The 21,280-nt window shown below is 41.0% G+C and overlaps 1 protein-coding gene across 4 annotated transcripts in view; it reads right to left on the bottom strand.

Annotated features, from left to right (window-relative positions):
• Positions 1–3,443: 3,443 nt before the first annotated feature.
• The window catches only part of RPRD2 (regulation of nuclear pre-mRNA domain containing 2), a 96,326-nt gene continuing 78,489 nt past the window's right edge, over positions 3,444–21,280 (bottom strand). For 3 of the 4 annotated variants that reach the window (XM_032843659.1, XM_032843658.1, XM_032843660.1), the window contains 4 exons: positions 15,560–15,842; positions 13,931–14,191; positions 10,784–10,984; positions 3,444–6,672 (listed from right to left, as the gene is read on the bottom strand). In XM_032843659.1, coding sequence (XP_032699550.1) covers positions 3,893–6,672; positions 10,784–10,984; positions 13,931–14,191; positions 15,560–15,842 — 3,525 coding nt within the window. In that variant the 3' untranslated portion in view covers positions 3,444–3,892. The remainder of the gene's footprint in view (positions 6,673–10,783; positions 10,985–13,930; positions 14,192–15,559; positions 15,843–21,280) is intronic. The other variant, XM_032843661.1, reaches the window with a different exon arrangement.

The raw sequence follows: 21,280 nt of genomic DNA, 5'->3' as shown, positions 1-21,280 counted from the left end.
TAAGTGGTCACAAGAAAGGGACATGACAGGTGGTCTGTGGTGTCTGTGTGGCTCAGAAATGTGCAGGTGCACACACGGTCCCCTCGATCCCCCTTGCACTTAGACCAAAAGCCAATACAATGCGATCTTCAGAGATATATCCAAGCTTCCTTTCTGATCCTGTCGTTGGTTTCACCTTCAGCCCTGGACAGTCACATAGAAGGGTCTTTGCTGGAGAAAATTTAGATTTTCCAACCATAGGCCTGCTCCACAATGCAGCAGTTTCAGCTCCTGGAGAAGTTCCCTCTTAGATGCGCTCACCACAGAGTCAGGAGCCCTTGGTCAAAGCCCCAAATCTCAAAGAAAAATGTCAAACCTTCAGAACTAGTTATTTTATTAAATGATATTAATACACATTTCAAAAGGATTTCATTGTTGTTGCCTCTAAAGCATGTACTTGTTTTGTTTTCCACACTGAACACGTTGAGAATATCATCCAACATATCTAATTTTAATCTTAACAGGCACCCCCGCCCATTCAAAAAAAGGGGTGGAGGAGGAAAAAAAGGGAAAAAGCAGTAATTTACAGCGGCTTCAAAATAATTAACAGCTGAAGCTTAATTCTGCATGAACCGGTAACTTCAGGATTGATAGTGAATATTCTGCAATTAGAAAGTTTAGCATATTCACATTATCTAGATAGGTTAGCTGTACCATAGAGATCACAAATATCGTATTCCTGGGATTGTAAAGGATAAAAGTCCTACTCTCTGATCATTTTACCTACCCTGGCATCAAACCAAATTGTATTTATGCTCATCTTTTGGGAGGGCGGGAGGGAGCAGGGAGAAGACTCTCATCTAAGCTGACTGAAGAGTAAATTCTTATACAATATTTAAGGACTTGATTTCTGATACTGAGTTTTAAGTGGTACCAGTGTATTCACGACCCCCCCCCCATTCTCTGTCTGTGATTTTACAGTGAGCACCAAGGACCTTAGTAACAACTTTGCACATTGTTTCTTATAAATCATGTCCTTGCCAAGACACACTATATTATGCTTTCTTTAAAAAAATTTTTGTTTATTGTATTTTTAAACTCAGGTTGAAATACAAAAGTCAGAGCATGGGCACGGAGTTTTAAATCACAGACACAGAAAGGATAAAACCCCTTTGTTTCATGTTATGAATACCAGAATTGTCTGTTTCATTATATCACATATATACATTGTCATCTTCATTTACTGCTGTAGACAGACTTCCTTAACAGCTGACAGTCACATACAAATCCTCAATTCCATCCCGAAACAAACTCAATGAGGATTTTGTAGCTTAAAAAGCAAAACACCCTGCAAAAACAAAACAAAACAAAACAAAAAACAAAAAAGCAAAACAAAACAACCAAAAAAAAAAAAAAAAAACAAACCCCAACCCTTAAAAGTCCATCTTTTAAACTGTACAATAAGGTCTTCCTTTCATGTATTAGTCATCATGCTTTTGAGGACAATTACCCTGCCCCAACATTCAGGAAGCCACTTTCCTGACATCCCCACATTTTCTGATAAAATCAAATGGTCAGAGAGCCTTTTCAAGTAAACACTACTTTCAGCTTAAACAAGAGCAGCAGAAAGAATTCACATTCTTTTATTCTAGAGTGAAAAACATCCCACTTAATTTCTGCAAAAAAAGTTTGTTTTAAATCAATTAGAACTCTCCCTCCCCCTCCCCCCACCCTTACCCTTACTCTTCATCACTCTTTTCCCTAAACAAATGTCTCAGGACTCAAGGTAACTATATTGTTTCTTTGCTTTGCTACACTATATACCCTATCCCACACACAAGATCATGGTATCATGCATTTTTGTGGGGAGAGCTTCAGGGTAGAGAGGCTGGAGAGGGTCAAAGACAGAAGAGTTGACTTAAGACCAGAAATGCATCAGGAAGATGAAGGACTTGCAGCCTCCTAACCACAGAACACATGGCGAGCCCAAATAAATAATGTGGAATAAATTACACAAAACCTCCCCAACTATGACGCACAACTGGTTTAAGCTGCTCTTTACCTGAAAAGCAAGTTTATTCTGACACAAAGGATTATCTTCTGTCACTAGCTTGTCCACTCTCCCCCATCTTTAATATTTCACTAGAGGAATCCAAAACAATCCCCGTACTTGCTACAGTTAGTTAGTTCTATGCTCACTTGGAAAAAAAATATGAAACTTGCTAGGATTCCCTTTAAAAACAAAACAAAACAAAATCAAAACCCCACCACATACTGTTTTACTTATCCAGCTGGAGATCACCAGTGTGTATACCTTGGGGCAAGACACTAAAGAACACAACATAATAATAAAGCAATCTTTGCTTTTCAGTGTTCCTAGATATAAAGTTATAAACACTCAAAGCGTACGGATTGTCTTTTTTCCCAGTACTAGTTGGAGAACTACAAAGAAGCCTTTCAGTTTGGGGAGAAGGAAAGCACACCCTTCTCATGTAAAATGACTAAGGGCAGAAACATTATTTCCTACTGGGAGTGGAAGGTGAGGATAAGGCTTGAGCCTTTAAATGTGACAGGCTGCTAGCTGTAGAATGGGGTCAATTTGGATTTCTCAGCTCCCCCTGGTTCTCTGAAAAGATAAATATAGTGAAACCCACTTGTCATCAAGACACACCTAAAGAGGCGTAACGCACTGAAAGATACTACTGAACCCTCTCCGAAATACCAAGAACAGCTGTAAATACAAGTGTAGGGCAAGGAGGAAAGAAGGATACAGGCCAATAGTTCCCTTTCCTCAGTAGTTAACCTTTGTTAAAAACCACCAACAAATATCACTTACATTAGGGAGGCACCATGGTAAAAACATCTACCTTTTACATTAAAAAATTGAGGGATAATATTTTAGTTGCATCTTTGTGTCGTCACTTGTAATAATGACTTTCTGTCCGGCCAAAGCAGAAGTGAAAACTGAGGGAGAAAAAGTCAATCAAGAAAGAAAAGCAGGAAGCAAAAGTTGGTGCAAGACATATCAAACTACCTCAAAAGGTCTCCCAGTCTTGTTTATGAGGAGGGATATGCAGGTCACATTGCACTACTGGTGGTTCCTTTCTCTCTTCATTGCAGTTACACCTTATTTTAACCTGGAGATTATATCCAGTACCCTTTCATTCCAAGGATAAAGAGGAATAATTTTTACTAGGGTAGAATGAGATCCGTATCTCCTCCAAGTTAATGACGGATAGTCCTTTAGAAGAGGCTGATTTTCTTTAATTAAGATTTTAGGAGAAAGGTAAAGAACCCAACTTCAATAGGTCTTTAAAAACAAAACCAACTTGACAGGTCCGTGGTCTCCCACCTATCCTCCCTTGCAACATCTTTTGGGCTCGTCAGCAGTGCACAGAGCATTCAGGAAAGAGAGCCACGCTGGTCACAGTAGTTACTTAATGGGAGAGAGAAGGGGATAGGAATCCTTCTATTGACTATGTGATAAGCCAAACCCAAAATAACATCCCAACATTGCACATGTTATTCTCTGTACTGATGGAAGTTTTATTTCAAATGTAATAATACTCTTCAATAAATGGGGTAAAATAAGATCTGTTTTTCCTCCCACCCCTCAAACCCCCAGCCAAGTGAAGTGGCTTTGGTTGTGTTTCTTTGCCCCCTCCTCTCCCTCCCACCCCTTGCCCCCTTTAAAATACAAGTAGCTTGGGGAAGGTCAGTTAAGTGCAGTGGGAGGGAGGACTGGATGGAATAGTGAAATGTAAGCATGTATGACTTTTAAATTTGGAAGGGAGGCCCTTTGTCATTAAAAAAATTTAAATCAGAGGAAGGAAAACATAAAAAGAACAATAAACCAAATTCCTACTTCCAATGCTCTCTAGACTGTTCAAAATGCTTTTTCCCTTGGTTTCCATCAGTACCTGGGAGGGAAGAATGGGCGTTTTGGTGCAAAGAACGGAGGGCCCCTAGCAAAAGGTGGCCTGGGTCTCTTTAGACTGTGGAACGGGTCTCTGCTGAGAAAAGGTTCCCTAGGCCGAAAGTCTGGCCGGGGATTCCGCAAAATCATACCACTCCGGTTGATGGCGTCTCTGTGTGAGGGACCCAAGTGGGGGCCACTGCTGCTGTTGCTGCCTCCCCCACCTCCTCCTCCATGGGCTGGGCCCAGGTGCTCCAGAGAATGGGAAGGTAGGCTGAGGCTCTCTCGTACACGGCTAAGGCCAGGGCCGTTGAGGTCCCGTTGGGTGGGGCCCCCATGGTCCCTGGGTCCTGGGAGCACCCCAAAATGCTCAGCCAGGGTCCCTTGAAGGAGGGAACTATGGTCCTTAGGAAATACTGCCACAGCTCCTGCCACTCCGTGCTCTGCCAGTGGTGGGGCTGGGAAGGGTACAACCCCAGAGTGGTCAACAGGGGGTGGAGGAGGAGGTGGAGTAGAAAAGGGAACACCACTCCCACCACTGCTGCTATGCTCCCCAGGGGGTGGAGGAGGGGGTGGGGTGGGGAAAGGAACTCCGCTGTGCTCTCCAGGAGGAGGGGGTGGGGCGGCGTGGGCCAGGGCCGCCTCCTTTGTGAAGGGGTTCGAAAGATCCACAGAGGGTAGATGAGTGGGTGCATCTCGAGAGAAGATACCAACATGATCCTTAGGAGGGGCAGGTGGGGCAGATGATGGCCCCACTGGCTCTCTCTGGAAGGGTGCCCCATGTTCCAAGGGGGACGGGGGGAGATGATGCTCAAATGTTGAGTTGAAACTGTTGGAACGGAAGCTGCCGACACTTTCCTGAAATTGGGGTGCCCGTTCCTTGTATGGTGCCGCTTTAAAGCCAGTGAGGCCTCCGCTGCCCCCGCCCCCAAGGGATGCCAACTCAGAGGCACTTGAGGGGCCATTGTCAAAGGAGCTGCCTGAGGTGCTCAGATCAAACCAACCCACCCTTGAAGCCTCACGCCCATGTCCTCTATTTCCCTTCCCAGGAACTCGGACGGACTCTACGGTCTGTATTGGCTCCCCTGACATCCTCCTATTGGATGCATTATGATAACCCAAGGTTTCTATAGGGGCTCCCTTCTCTTCGGTGCTATCGGGCAAGTCTAAGCAGGAGGAGGAGACTCGGGTTTCTATGCGGTAGTGCTCTTCTTGTTGCTGCTGCTCAGTGGCTGTCAAGCTGGGCTGGGCGAGGTTTGAGAGACCGACAACACCATCACTTGAAGTACCCTTGTTGGGTGCCTGGCCAAAATGCTTATCGTCTGAGGGCTTTCGGGAGGCGTTTTTAAGCATATTCTTAAACTCAATCGTCGACGTGGTGGAAATGGTGGGGGCCAGGACTTTCTCCACGCCTGGTGTGGGTGGGTGGCCCGTGGGAGCGGCAAGGGTATTCTGCGGAGAGAAAAGGGAACGATGTGGGACTGGGTGAGGAGGGTCTGGGTACTGCTTCTGTGGCAAACCAAGATGCCCAGTGGTAGTAGACTGAGACAAGCTATTGTGGTTGGAGTCAGGGGTGAAAAATGAATCATTCTTACTCGGTGATGGTGACCGGTCAGACCCTGGTTCACTCCCTCTTATGCTGAAGGCACCAAATAGCCCAGGGGAAGAGGAGAGATGGTCACAATTCTCACTAGAGTCCAGGAGGGCCCTTACAGATGGAGGGAAGGCAGACTTTACCCCAAATTCTTGGGCCCTGTGGCTATAACTGGAGAGGATTGGCTGGTATTCGGTGGTTTCAGAAAGCTTGCTTGACTTCAGGATAGACTTGGCTGGCTTCTTCTCTAGGTTCATCATAGCAGAGGGTGGAGGCCCTGAGTACTCAAAATCTCGGTAATCCTCATCTTCCTGGAAAGAAGTATCTGGATAGAACTTTTCCTGTGAAGAGTCCATCAGGGAAGATGGTCTCTCCATTCCATCAGAAGGCTGCTTATAGGGTGATTCACTGCCCAGGCCAAAAGGTCGATATGTAGGTACAGAATTGGAGAGTTCCCGGGGGTAGCTTTCCTCTCTCCCAGGGGGTGGTGATCTTGTACTGCTGGGTGTTGAGGAACCAGGGCTAATGATCTTAGAAAGCAGGGACATGGTGTCTACACTGCTGGATGTGGGCTTGTCCATCATCTCATCCTGGGTGGGTGTACCACTCCTTTCATCCCGCACAGGGGTTCCGTCAATGTTGTCGATTGACGTGCTAGTAGGGCCACGCTGGAAGTCTGAGGGGTGGCTTTCTGCTGGGGCACTGGACCCCAAGCTGCTCAAGATTGGGATGTTTAAGTTTAAGCCACTGAAACCAGGATTACCTTTTAAGAAGTTGTGGATCTTCATTTCCAGGCTTGGAGAGGTGGACTCGGACTCCAGCTTTGGCTTGGAGATCTCTGAAGATTGGCACATGGCAACTTCAGTAGGTGGGGCAGCAGGGTTAGTAGTGTGGGTTCCTGTAAACCCAACAGAGTTGGATGGTAGCTTAAAAGTAGTGCTTGGGAGCCCTGGGCTTTGCCCGATTGAGGCCTTGCTGGCTGATGTTGAAGAGACTTCAGAAGTTGATGAATTAGGAGAATAGTTGAAGCTTTTAGGAATAAAGGATTGGGTATTGGAGGGCAGATTTCTTCCTTTTATGCTAGAGACTGTGGTGTTGGCAGGGGAAGCTGAAGTGCTCTGGGATGCGGCTTCACTGGCTGGGACTGGGTTCCCAGTAACACTCTGAAGTAAAGATGACAGGCCTGTAGAAACAGAGATTAGAGGAATTAAAAAGAACTGCCTACCTTACAATAAAAACAATGTCGCTAATCGGATATTCTCATTCATTCCAGTGGGAACAAGATAGACATTATAATATGAGGCCAAAGAGAATCCACACCAAACAAGCAATGGCTAAATGTCATAGAAAATATTGGACCTACTTCTCAATATAAAGAAAGCAAATTACTGAAATGTTTCTACTGCAGTTATCAAACAAGTCCAACATAGCACAATAAAAGGCAACAGGAAAGGGGAGATTTTAGTGTCAGAATCATTCACAGTTTAAACAAGACAAAGCAGGAGAAGAAAGGAGGCAAAATTATCCTTAAAATAACACTTTAAGCCAGTATTTCTTAACATTGGATCTGTGGTACTGTTTCTCTAAATGCAAATAGATATTCTGTCCAACTCTTCCTTTCCAGCCTCCACAACTGTTTCTAATAAGTTAATATACAGTGTTATTCTCAAGAGAGAGACAGTATATGCACATTGCTCAAATTTATTTCAAGGGTCACTTTTTTCCAAGCGTCTCTTGCTAGGCTTTGGGGAAACAATGCTTTTAGATATCATTTTTGGTTGTAAAATGTAGCAGTAGTAAACATACAAACACACATACACACACCACAAAGAATTACAAAGCTGGACCACCTTATAGCTTGGAAAATTCAAGAATTATTCATTGACCCAGGCTGACATTGATGAGATTCAAACCTACTCACTGACAGACAAAACCTCAGAAGCTCTGAGAAAGAATTCTTTGGGGCAAAGGCTGAAGTCCACCAAAGCAAACTGCTCCTGTAGAAAATTTTTTAGAAAAATACTTGACAAAGAGATAAATAGGAGTCCTATAAATTCAATGATATTTTGGAAAATTTACCCAATTTGCACTTATAAATGAAAACTTTTTGTGCATACTTCACCCAAGTTTATAGCTTTTTTTTTTTTTAAAGATTTTATTTATTTACCTGACAGAGATCATAAGGAGGCAGAGAGGCAGGCAGAGAGAGAGAGAGGAGGAAGCAGGCTCCCTGCCGAGCAGAGAGCCCGATGCGGGGCTCGATCCCAGGACCCTGAGACCATGACCTGAGCCGAAGGCAGAGGCTTTAACCCACTGAGCCACCCAGGCGCCCCAAGTTTATAGCTTTTAATCACACACGAAAACTGTTCTTCCATAATGATAAGGGTGAAAGAAAACAGTATTTCAGAGGATACTTTAATTATATGTTTCTTCAAAATTTCAATTTTAATCCAATATTTACTAAGTGACTTAAGCTCTGAAGAATTCTGAGATCACTCCATCCTTAGAACATTTTTTTTAAAAGATTGATTTATTTATTTTAGAGAGTAAGTCAGGGAGAGGGAGACAGAAACTTAAGCAGACTCTGCACTGAGCGTGGAAGCTGGCGTGGGGCTTGATCTCACAATCCTGAGATCATGACCTTGAGACCACCAACCTTGCAGATACAAAGAGGAGGATGCTTAACAGACTGCACCATCCAGGCACCCCTATCCTTGGAACATTTTTAATTGCCAACAGTTTCTATATAGTAAAGTGCATGATTTTTGTTATCCAATATTCACTAATATCTGAAAAATACATATCATTTATTTCAATTATCCTCCTGAAAAATAAGTTCCACGTTTCATTTCCAAAAAGTTCTCTGGCTCTGTAACTTACCCCACTAACAGTATGATTTAACTCTTAGTAGCCACTGTTCATACAAAAATCCTCAAGCACTAGAATGTGATATATGACATCATATGAATTTTAAAAGATATTTCAGCATATCTTTTAGATACTGTGGGTTGAAATGACACTACTCAGATTTCTGGTAACTGGTGAGATGGTCTTCTACTACTAAGCCGCTAAATATTACTTTTCTTCAATCTTAACAGGCTATCCTCTATGGCCCTTTTGCCCACTGAAGTTGTTCTTTTGTGTTGAAAACCTGTCAATAATAGTTGTGGTGACACAATCAGAGACTCTAATAAGAGAATCCTTTTATAGTCTTTTAAAAATCAAGAATTCTACTCTCCATAAGGAAATGAAAGGTGATGAACTACTCCACAAAGGTTGTTTTCTGGGGTCTCCAGAAAAGCATTCTGTCAGAGCACACTTAGTTCTGCTCAAATTTTGCCTGATAAGAAAGTCCACAAGACATGGTACAATAATCAACTGAAAGAAAAAGCTGTAAATATTATTATACCCATCTATATAAGAGGCTAATAAAAACAAGTGAGTTCAACATTTTTACTAGAACTGCAGGATGGTGAGAGAAGAGGGCCTAGAAGGTAGAAATCATAACCATGCTGATCCCTCAAACTAATTATCTCTAAAATCCTTACTATTAGATATGCTGTAGTAGATCATTAATCCTTTATTGCTGGTGCCAATATCTGGTAACTGTGGGTTACTATTTGTTTTTTTTTTTTAAGATTTTATTTATTTATTTGAGAGAGAGACAGTGAGAGAGAGCATGAAAGGGGAGAAGGTCAGAGGGAGCAGACTCCCCATGGAGCAGGGAGCCCGATGCGGGACTCGATCCCAGGACCCTGGGATCATGACCTGAGCTGAAGGCGGTCGCTTAACAAACTGAGCCACCCAGGCGCCCTGTAGGTTACTATTTAATAGCATTTAAGTTTGTGTAACAAAAATCTCCTATATCTTATCGAAAGGCAAAGTTCACTATAATCTAGTCCTTGGCTGATCCACTTACAGAATAGTTTAGGAAATAAAATTAATAGAAACCTGTTGTGGTCTCTATTCATATAAAGCAGGGTTTCTCAACCTTAGCACTACCAGCATGTGGGGCTGGATTAGTCTCTGTCGTGGGGGCTGTGGTCTGCATTGCAGGATCTTTAACAGCATCTCTGGCCTCTGCCCACTAGATGCAGTGGCACTCCCACCCCCACCCCAGTTGTGACAAACAAAAACGTGCTCAGACATTGGCAAATGTCCCCTGGAGGCTGCTGGGTGAGAACCGCAGTTAAATTGCTGTATTGAAGATACTGCTCTAGTATTTGTAATTCATCGCATAATTATACTTAGGTTCCAAATAAAGATTGTGCTGGTATCTGGAGGGTCTGAGAAGAGAGAACAGGTGAGCTTTATGAAAAAATATTAGAAGCAGACAGTTTTAGACATAGAATAGGTAATTAGCAGAGCCGAACAAGAGGTTCAAATAAGGTAGAGATTATAGGTAGGCGAACACAAAAAAGATGTGCTACACCTATATATAGAGGCCTCTCTAATACATTAGGACATTAAAAACAAAAACTCATATCTCATAAGATTTTTAAAAAATATTTTATTTAATATTTTTCAGAGAGAGAGAGATGGAGACAGAGCATGCACGAGCAGGGGGAGTGGAAGGCAGAAGCAGAGGGAGAGGGAGCAACAGACTCCCCAATGAGCAGAAAGCCTGATGCAGGGCTCCATCCCAGGACCCTGGGATCATGCCCTGAGCTGAAGGCAGATGCTTAACTGAATAAGCCACCCAGGTGTCTCAGATATTTTTTTAAGGATTTATTTATTCGAGAAAGAAAGAGAGAAGAAGATGAGGAAAAGGCACAGAGTGTCTTAAGCAGACACTGCACTAACTGCAGAGTTTGATTCAGGGCTTGATCTCACAGCCCCAAGATCACAACCTGAGCCAAAACCAAGAGTCAGACACTTAACAGACTGCACTCCCCAGGCGCCCTGTCTTGTAAGATTTTCGACAGTAGACTGACCTTTCTCACTATCTTTAGCTTTGGTTTACACTAAAAATGTAAACCTCAGTATATACTATAAAAGCTGGAATGCAGCCCCTGAGGGTTGGGGGGGTCATGGTGTAGATGGACGAACACAGGACTCCAGTTAAAAAAACTGGCTTTTAGTCTCAGTTCATCACTGAATAGATAAATGTGCGACTTTAAGCAGATCACATCACCTCACTCTATGAATGGCAGCTTATAGATGATACATATAAAGAAGATACTAAATAACTGTACTATACATTCCATGACTTTGGATTCTTCAGAAATGGAATCCAAGATCAGGCCAGAGGCAAACACTCACAATTCAAGTCCCTCTGGCATATGTTGGTTTACCTTGCAGTGCTGGGGCTGACTGTGTCTGGGTTTTGGAAAGAGCAGACAGAATGCTCTCTGGGGTGATCTCCACCTTTGAGAGGATATTTGCCAGAGGATTGTGAGATGTTGTTGGGGCAGGTGCAGGTGTTTTCAGGCCACTGCTGAGGTTGCTGGGACTTGTAGGAGTTCCTGGAGAAGGTCTTGATGCAGGACTGACCCCTGGTGGCAGAAAGTATAACTCAAGAAAATGCAATTCAAAATAATCATTAAACTCATGATCCTTCCCACTCAATCAGGAATGTCTCTGTGACAGATCCACAAATAGGACATATCATGGCTTGTACAAAGGAAAAACTGAACATTAGATTAAAATCTGCTCCTGTTGACTTGGAACACCCCTAAGGTAAATAAGTATTAAGTTTTGTTCATATGTATTTGTCACTTTTAAAAGCCAATAGAAAGATTTTGGGAACCTCTTTCTGTTTTTCTCTGCCAAGTGGAACCTATACCTCAGAGTCCTGTCAGGTACTCAGTAAGTATTAATGGCTGATTATGATCAGAGCCACTACAACTGTGTAACCCAGCCACTGCATAACTCTATGTGATTAATATGTTGCTTTTAAAATGAGATTATATAAGCAACTTCCTTTACATCTTTAAATATATACATATTTTTAAATAGGCTCCACACTCAACATGAGGCTTGAACTCACGACCACAAAATCAAGAGCTGCACCCTCCAGGGACTGGGACAGCCAGGAGCCCCTACATCTTTATATTTTAAAACACTGGGTTAGTTTTTAATATATAAGAAAAAAGTATATAAAAAGAAAATAATCTTTGAATGACCAAAAATATGAACAGCTATTTCACAAGGAAAACTAAATGATAAAGAAATGAAAAGGTTTCAACCATATCTTAATCAAAGAGATGTAAACTAAAACAAGTAACTTTTTTTTTTTTTTTTTTGGAGAGAGAGTTGGGGGCAAGAGAGGCAGAGGGAGGTGGAGAGAATCTTAAGCAGGCTTCACACCCAGCAGGGAGCCCAACACGGGGCCCTATCTTACAACCCGGAGATCTTGACCTGATCCAAAATCAAGAATCAGATGCTCAACCGAGTCAACCAGGTGCCTTTTTGTTTTTTCAAGTAATCTCTACACCCAATATGGGGCTTGAACTCACAAACGTGAGATCAAGAGTTGCATGCTGGGACGTATGGGTGGCTCAGTCGGTTAAGCATCTGCCTTCAGCTCAGGTCAAGATCCCAGGGTGCTGGGATCGAGTCCCACCTCCTTGCCCATAAGGGAGCCTGCTTCTCTCTCTGCAGGCCCCTCCAACTGTTTGTGCTCTCTTTCTCTGACAAATAAGTAAATAAAAGTCTTTAAAAAAAAAAAAAAAAGAGCTGCATGTTTGGGACACCTGGCTGGCTGAGTCTGTGGAGCATATAACTCTTGATCTCAGGGTTGTGGGTTTGAGCCCCACGCTGGGTGTAGAGATTACACATTAAAAAAAAAAAAAGAGAAAGAGATGCATGCTCTACTGCCAAGCAGGGCAAATGGGAGAGGGAGAAGGAGACTTCCTGCGGAGCAAGGAGTCCAATGTGGGGCTCAATCCCAGGATCCTGGGATCATGACCTGAGCCAAAGGAAGGCGCTTAACAACTGAACCACTCAGGTGCCCCCCAAATGACTTTTTAAGGCTGAATTTGACAAAGTATTAAAATAAGACAAAATAGTGTTGCAGAGGTTGAGGAACAATGGGAACTTTCATGTGCTTGGTACATAAAGTAGTACATTTTTGGTAATCATTTTAGTTTTAACATGAAAAGACTAAAAACCTACATATTGATTTTATTTGGTTTTATCTTTTAGAAAAATATATTTAAGTTTTTTTTTTTTTTTTTAAGATTTTATTTATTTATTTGACAGATAGAGATCACAAGTAGGCAGAGAGGCAGGCAGAGAGAGAGGAGGAAGCAGGCTTCCTGCCGAGCAGAGAGCCCGATGCGGGGCTCGATCCCAGGACCCTGGGACCATGACCTGAGCCGAAGGCAGAGGCTTTAACCCACTGAGCCACCCAGGAGCCCCTATATTTAAGTTTTTATAAATAAATTAAATAATTGGGATTTTCTTCAAAACAATCAAGATTGGGTAAGGCACAGCAGAAACAAGACTGGCCATGTGTTTCTACTGCTGAGGATGAGTGACGAGTACATGGAGATGCTCTACTTTTGTATATATATATATATTTTTTTAAAGATTTTATTTATTTATTTGACAGATAGAGATCACGGGTAGGCAGAGAGGCAGGCAGAGAGAGAGAGGAGGAAGCAGGCTCCCCGCCGAGCAGAGAGCCCGATACGGGGCTCGATCCCAGGACCCCGAGATCATGACCTGAGCTGAAGGCAGAGGCTTTAACCCACTGAGCCACCCAGGTGCCCCACACTTTTGTATATTTTCATTAAATTTCCATGAAGAGAAAAAAAAAACCCTATATACTCAATCATTTTGGAAGGGCTGTGCATAAAGTTTAGCATCAAGGTTGTTCATTGTTCTTTATAATAGTGAAAAACTGGAAATATACCAGATGCCTAGTAATAAAGGCTTAGATAAATAAATTCATTATAAATATAGTGAAGTATAAATATCCTTCAATTATTGAAAGAAAAACTATTATAAATATTTAATCTACCAAAACATTCTCTCAAACACACAAATACACACATATAAGGTTAAACACAAGTGGTGTCCTTTGGGGTGGCAGGACTGGAGATACTTATTTTATTCTCTTATTTTCTAATTTTTCTATAATGACCATGTACTGTTTTTTTGTTGTTGTTGTTTTTGTTTTTTGATTTAAAAAATTACTTTTAGGGGCACCTGGGTGGCTCAGTCTTTAAGTGTCTGCCTTTGGCTCAGGTCGTGATCCCAGGGTTCTGGGATTGAGCCCCGAATCGGGCTCCCTCCTCAGTGGGGAGCCTGCTTCTCCCTCTCCCTCTGCCTGCTGCTGCCCCTGCTTGTGCTCTCTCTCTGTCAAATGAATAAATAAAATCTTAAGGAAAAAAATTACTTTTAATATAAGAAAAAAAAATCAACAAAAAACCAGACTGATGGCTCAATTAGAAAGATGAAAATAAGCTTTTTATTCTCTTATGGGACTTACTTACCAGTATTCTTCATGACTGATGTTAGGCTGCTAAGGATAGAACTGATCTTTGCCAGATCCACATTAGCCAGGTTTGGCAAAGCCAACGCTGGAGAAGGGGACAGGAGAGAAGTATTCACAGGCTTTGGAAGAGGTGGGGTTGCTGTCATGGTAACAGGCACTGGGGTACATGAAGAGGCCTTTGAGATACTTTCTGTTGGCTTTGTAGACATAGAAGTAGATACAGCTGACTTCTCCACAGGTTTTTCCTTCCTGTCCTCTACTGTTTAAAGAAAAGAGGTGATACTGCATTACTGCTTTCCACACTCTGCTTCCAGTATGAAACATGTCCTAATAGTTCCTGATCTGGAGGTATAAAGCACTAAGCTTTAGAGAAAAATCATTCACTTTATGATTTTTAAATAAGTCATACTCTTTATGTTCCTTCTGACCTTCAATGCCTGCTTAAAATAAATTTCCCAAATTCATTTTTTGTCTTTTCAAAGATGTCTTTGCATTTTTTTTAGTATTTGTGTATTAAATTTGTACATTTCTGTGATAATTTCATTATTTGGTACATATTTATGTTCTTTCAGTCATGATATTTATAGTTATGAATTATCCCTGTCCTTTCCTTTCCATTAACCTGAAAGCTTTCTAAGACATAGAAACTCTGTACATACTTTCTTGTATTTTTTCTTTGACTTCCTAAAATTGGCCTAACTGGTGGATACAACTGTAGACACTAACATGAAACTGCAATAAATGGGCTTTACAATATACTCCTTCTAATACTTTAAAGGCTATGTACTATATACTTCATATATATATGAAGAATGCATTAAATTCAACAGAAGGCCAACTGCCTAAGAAGAATAATTATAAAAGCTGGGGGTGTCACAGAAACAATGCACTGATCTAGGTTAAGTTTGTGTGTTTGTGTATGTACATGTGTATGTATGTATGTATCTATGTATGTAATTTCTACACCCAATGTGGGACACAAACTCCCGACTCTGAGATCAAGAGCCACATGTTCTACCCACTGAGCCAGCCAGGGGCCGCCAGGTTAATTTTGAAAGCATAGTTAACAAACTATGGCTTTGGAATCTTGAAGGTCAAGAGTGACAGATGTAAGGTATTTCAGTGTAAGTGCCCCTCCCTCTAGAACACTGCTGTTCAATAGAAATGCAACTTAAGCCACACGTATAAATTTAAATTTTCTAGTGGCCACTTTCAAAAAAGTAGAAACGGATAAAATTATGTATTTTATCTCACTATTTCCCAAATATTTTCATTTCAATATGTTATAAATACAAAAATAATTGAGATATTTTTATGTTTTGTGGGTACTAAGTTTCTAGAATCCATCGTGTATTTTTTAAGTAGAGCACATTTCAAGTTGGAAAAGCCACATTTCAAATGCTCAATAGTCACATGTAGCTAGTGGCTACCTCGCTGAATGGACCAAATCTTAAGGGATGATTCTTAGCCCGTGTGGTTTACCAAATCCTGAACCAGGATAATAATACATGCTGTTCTAATCTTATAAGGATTAAGCTATCTTTTAGTACCAGCCTGTGATAGATTCATTGGTGGGAAAGCAAAATAGGTAAGGAACAAGTTGCCTATTAACCCCATAAAGACATACCAATGATTTTTGACCCATCATCTTCCACATCTGAGAGTTCCATGTCTTCTACATCACGATTATCTGTCACAGGCTCAGGTGTGGCAGATTTCTCACTCTCCATGGCTGGTGATTGGGATTCCTCACCTCCCATTCCCTGAAAAGGAGACTCAGAACCAGTTGGAGAAGGAGCATCCATGCTTGGGGAAGGGACTGGTGATTCTTCAGGATCAGGAAGGGTTGACTTCAATTGATCCAGCTTTTTCTTTAAATTGTTCACTCGATTAGCGAAGGTTTTATATGCCTAAAAGAGGAAAAGAAGAGTTATTCTTCTGAGAAAAGGAACAAGATGTTACCATTTTGACTTTGACCAGATTCCCTCATTATTATTAACTATATCCCTGGTACAAAACAACAACAATAAAAAAAATCACCCTTCAAGCCTGGAACAGTTTCCAATCTCTGCTTTTTATACTCCCTAAATGAATATTACCATCCATGCAGTTGCCCAAGTTATCTGTACTTAATCCTCTTTTGCTCTCTTCTACCAATCTAACTGACCCAATATTTACTGAGGGCTTAAATGTGCTGGCCAATCTTCTAGGTACTGGAGATATGACAATAACTAAGAAGACAGACAAAAACGAAATCCATAAATAAAGTTTAGCATATGAAATCAAATAGTATGGATTTTTTAAAGAAATAAACTTGATTTTAGAACAGTTTTAGGTATAAAAAATTACTGTGAAGATTATACAGAGTTCCTAATTATCCCTTTTATTAACCTCAAACATTAGTATGATATATTTGTCACAATTAATGAGCAAATTTTGATAATTATTATTAACTGAAGTCCACATACTTAAGGCAGACTTCTTCAGTTTTTATCTAATGTCCTTTTTTTTTTATTTATTTGACAGACAGAGATCACAAGTAGGCAGAGAGGCAGGCAGAGAGAGGAGGAAGCAGGCCCCCCGCCGAGCAGAGAGCCTGATGTGGGGCTCGATCCCAGGACCCCAGGATCATTTTTTTTTTTTTAAGATTTTATTTATTTATAATGTCCTTTTTTTATTCCAGGATCCCACGTGGGAAAAACCACAGTACATTTATTTATTTATTTATTTGTTTAAAAAAAGATTTTATTTATCTATTTGATAGGCAGAGATCACAAGTAGGCAGAGAGGCAGGCAGAGAGAGAGAGGAAGGGAAACAGGCTCCCTGCCAAGCAGAAAGCCTGATGCGGGGCTCGATCCCAAGACCCAGGATCATGACCTGAGCCGAAGGCAGAGGCTTTAACCCACTGAGCCACCCAGGCACCCCAACCACAATACATTTAATAGTCATGTCTTCTTAGGCCCCACTTATTTGTGAGGTGGTTAGATTTTCCTTGTTTTTCATGACCTTGATGGTACCAGTCAGGTATTTTATAGACTGTCCCTCAAATTTGAGATTTGCCTGATGTTTTTCTCATGATCAGATTGGGGTTAAAGGTGTTTAGGAGGAAGACCATGGATGTAAAGCACTATTATCATCATGTCACATCAAGGGTACACATATTCAATATGACATGCCATTGCTGATGCCAGCCTTCATCACTCAGCTTAAATCCTATTGATCTGATCTTAATGTTCATGCCTTAAAACAGTGTGTTTTTTTTCTTTAAGTTAAGAGTTAAGAGTCTTGGATCATAAGATTGCAAAATCATTTTGGGTGTTTGGGTGGTAAAACAAGAAACATTTTAAAAAAGGAATGGGACAGAAAAGAATATACTAGAGTTGAGCTTTTGCTTCTGGATATACCTGAGTAGCTTGCAGTAGAACAATGCTCCCACCAAGAACAACTAGGAAAGCCAGATATATACACATACATACTTGAACACACACGCACTCATGCACACATGTTTCAGTGTGGTAGGAGTGCTGAGGCAACCAAAACTTAAGAGGCAAGTCCTACACCAGGGGGAAACCATAAGGAAAGAAAGCTAAGCTGACATTCTGCAGTTGCCTTTTTTCTCAGGATTCTGCTGACTTGGGAGAGCCAGGTACGAATTTGATAATTCAGGTAAAAGGACAAGGCAAAGGGCCACTACTACATATGAAGAAAAAGCACAGCTTTTTAACAGTCTTGCTGGTCTACAGAGATAGAAATTAAAGATTCGAAAGGCCAAGATTCTGGTGAAACAGGCTCAACCACATGTTATTTTAGCTCTTCAAGATATTTCCTGAATTCTGAAGAAGAGGGAATTAAGAAGCCAAACAGGAAGCTTCTGAAAAGAGTAGTTTAACACAGGCTTAGGTGTTAAGGAGACAAGAATTAGACTTCAAATCATTCAGGGGAAGAGGGCCCTAGTGATCACTCCAGCCTCTCAGTGGGAAAACTCTACGCCCTAGAAGCTGGGAAGAACCAGAGGGAGACAGAGTCATGCCCTAGAAGCTGGGAAGAACCAGAGAGAGAGTGTGTGAAAATATGAGGAAGGCATTGCATGGGATGCTGAAGTAAGATACGAGAAAGCCCAGAGGTGGATAAGGAGGGATGGATGTGATGGTTATCTGCCTACACAGAGGTTTTTTTTTTTTTTTTTAAGATTTTATTTATTTATTTGAGAGAGAGAGAGAGAGAGAGTGTGTGAGCATGAGCAGAGGGGAGGGATGGAGGGAGAGGGAGAAGCACACTCCCTGCTGGGGAGGGAGCCCAATGCAGGGCTTGATCCCCAGAACCCTGAGATCATGACCTGAGCCGAAGGCAGATGCTTAACTGACTGAGCCATCCAGGTTCCCCTACACACAGGGACTGATCAAGTAAGTGAATGTATTGAAAATAAGGGGGACAAGGTTTTACACTGTTAGAAAAAGCAATTACAAACAGGAAAACGGAGAAAACCAGAATGAATACTGTGGTGTTGGATTAGGAATGGAGAGAACATATAGACAGACAAAGAAATTAATATAGATGTACGTGTGTGTACAGACAGGATAAGTATGTAAACATACATCTATTTCCTAGCTCTGTACACTGATAGGGTTTAGCAGCTGTGATATCCCGACATCGATGAGTACACCTAATACTCAGATGGTTTCTTTTTTTTTCTTTTTAAAGATTTTAATTATTTCTTTGAGAGAGAGAGAGACAGCAAGAGAGAGCTGAGGTGGGGAAGAGGCAGAAGGAGAAGCAGGACTTCCACTGAGCAGGGAGCCTGGTATGGGGCTTTATCTCAGGACCCTGAGATCATGACCTGAGCCGAAGGCAGACATTTAATAGACTTAGCCACCCAGGTGTCCCATTCAGATGGTTTCTAAATGATTTTTCACTAAAAGGAACTCAAGCTCCTTGGAGAAATGACTGACTCAAGGGCCAGGCAGAACAGTGCAAGATGAGATGGAAAACCTTATTCCAGAAGTAACAAAATGCTCTGAAAATGATGGGGACTTGTAAAGAACACAGAAAGCAGCCTGAAAAGAGATCCCACTGGCCAAATCTGGAACAATTTGAGCATCACAATAATTACTGGTAGTAATTAATTAAAACATAGAATAAAAAGACTCTATGGGTCCATACTTATTTAAATAAATGAATAAATTGAAAGTTTTATGATGAATAAGTTATTCACAATGTTTCAAAAAACCTCCCCGGAAAACACTTACTAATTACTCTATTACCTTCTTAGGTTTGTGGTAATAAAGTACCACAACTTGGGAGGCTTAAAAACAACAGAAATGTATTATCTCCTAATTCTGGTGGCTAGAAGTCTAAAATCAAGGTGTCAGCAGGGCTATCCTTCTTTGCCTTTTCCTCACTTTGGTGGTAGCCATTAACCCTTTGTGTTCCTTGGCTTGTAGCCACATCAATAAAATATCTGTTTTGGTTGTCACATGATGTTCTCCCTGTGTGTCTGTCTGTACCCAAATTTCCCTCTTCTTATTATGACGTAAGTTATATTATATAAGGCTCACCCTAATGACCTCAGCTTAATTTGATTACATCTGCAAAGACCCTATTTCCAAGTAAGGCCACATTCATGTGTACCAGGAATTGGGACTCCAACATCTTTTGGGGATACACAATTCAATCCATAGTAATTACCAAGTGAAAACTTTTCAATGGACAAGGCTGGAAGATACTACATCTATAAGATATCAAAAGGAATAGAACAGGTAGTGGAAGACATCAAACTTGTGTGATAAATGAAAGAATGGAAAGAGAAGAATACAATCAATTCTGTGATAACCCTACTAAAGACACATAACCTAAATCTGATCACAAAAATCATCACATAAATCCAAACTGGGGGACACTGAACAAAATATTTTGACTTATAATCTTTTTTTCCCCTTATAATCTTTAAACGTATTTAAAACATGAAAATCAAGGAAAAGACTGAGGAATTGTTTTAGATCCAAGGAAAATAAATAGAAATGCAATAAATGGAACCTGTTATTCTGGACAGAATCTTCTGCTATAAAAACTGGTCAATCGGTATAGGGTTTAAGTGTTATATAATAATAGTAAATGTATGAATTATTTTTTGATTAAATGGCTATACTTTATGGTTATGAAGGAGAATATAACAGTCTGGCAGAAAAACACATATGAAAATATTTGGGGGTGATAGGACATCACCAATTTATTTTCAAATGATTCAGGAAAAAAAATGTCTTCATAATGTACTTATGGTGTTTAAAAGTTTGAGAATGTGTCAAAATTTTAAAAAGAATGAAAAGCTGAAAGATAGGAAAAGATGAAGAAAAAAGATCAACAGAATTTTACTAGAAAATAAAATTCTTTGTAAAAAGAAATCAGGGGAAGGGAGGGGGAAAATCAAATGGTGATTCTAGAACTGAAAAATAAGCAAATTAAATTGGTGGGTTTAACAACAGGTAAGATTCAGCAGAAGAGAGAATTAATGAATTAGAAGACTGGTTAATAGAAAATATCTAGAAGGAAGCACTGAGAGAAAAAGGATGGAAAATACAAAAAGGAACATAAAAAGGAACTTAGTGATGAGATCTAATATATGTTTTTATAGGGTTCCAGGAGAGGAGAGAAATGGAAAAGAAAACCTGAACAGATAAAAGTGGAAAATTTTCCAAAATTTGTGAAAAACATCAAGCAATTTGTTATGGGGTGTGACCCTCCAGAGTCATAGGTCCAAGTCCTAACCCTATATACCTCAGAATGTGACAAGGTTTTACAGAGTAATCAAGTTAAAATGAGGTCATTAGGGTCGGCCCTGAGCCAAAATGACTGGTATCCTTAGAGAAAGGGGAAATCTGGACACAGACACACATGAGAAAAGACAATGTGAAGAGATATTGAAAATGGCCACCACAAGTCAAACTATGAAGCCAGGAACAGAACCTTCCCTCACAACCCTCAGAAAGAATAAAGCATGCGGGGATGCCTGGGAGGCTCGGTCAGTTAGGTATCTGACTTCAGCTCAGTCACAATCTTGAGGTCCAGGGACTGAGCCCCACATTGGGCTCCTGGCTCAGCAGGAAATCTGCTTGTCCCTCTCCCTCTGCCCCTCCCCCAACTCATGCATGTCCTCTCTCTTTTTCTCAAATAAATAAAATCTTAAAAAAAGTCAACCATGCTATCACTTTGATCTCAGATTTCTGGCTTCTAGAATTATGAGGGAGACAACAAATTAATGTTTAAACCACCCAGTCTGAGAAACTTTGTTACAGCAACCCCAGTAAACTAATACATCATTGATTCAAAAAGTTCTATAAACCCCAAACCAGA

This window comes from Lontra canadensis, unplaced genomic scaffold, assembly GCF_010015895.1.
Source record: "Lontra canadensis isolate GAN:19392208 unplaced genomic scaffold, GSC_riverotter_1.0 scaffold142, whole genome shotgun sequence".
Taxonomy (NCBI): domain Eukaryota; kingdom Metazoa; phylum Chordata; class Mammalia; order Carnivora; family Mustelidae; genus Lontra; species Lontra canadensis.
This window is presented reverse-complemented; position numbering and strand designations above follow the sequence as displayed.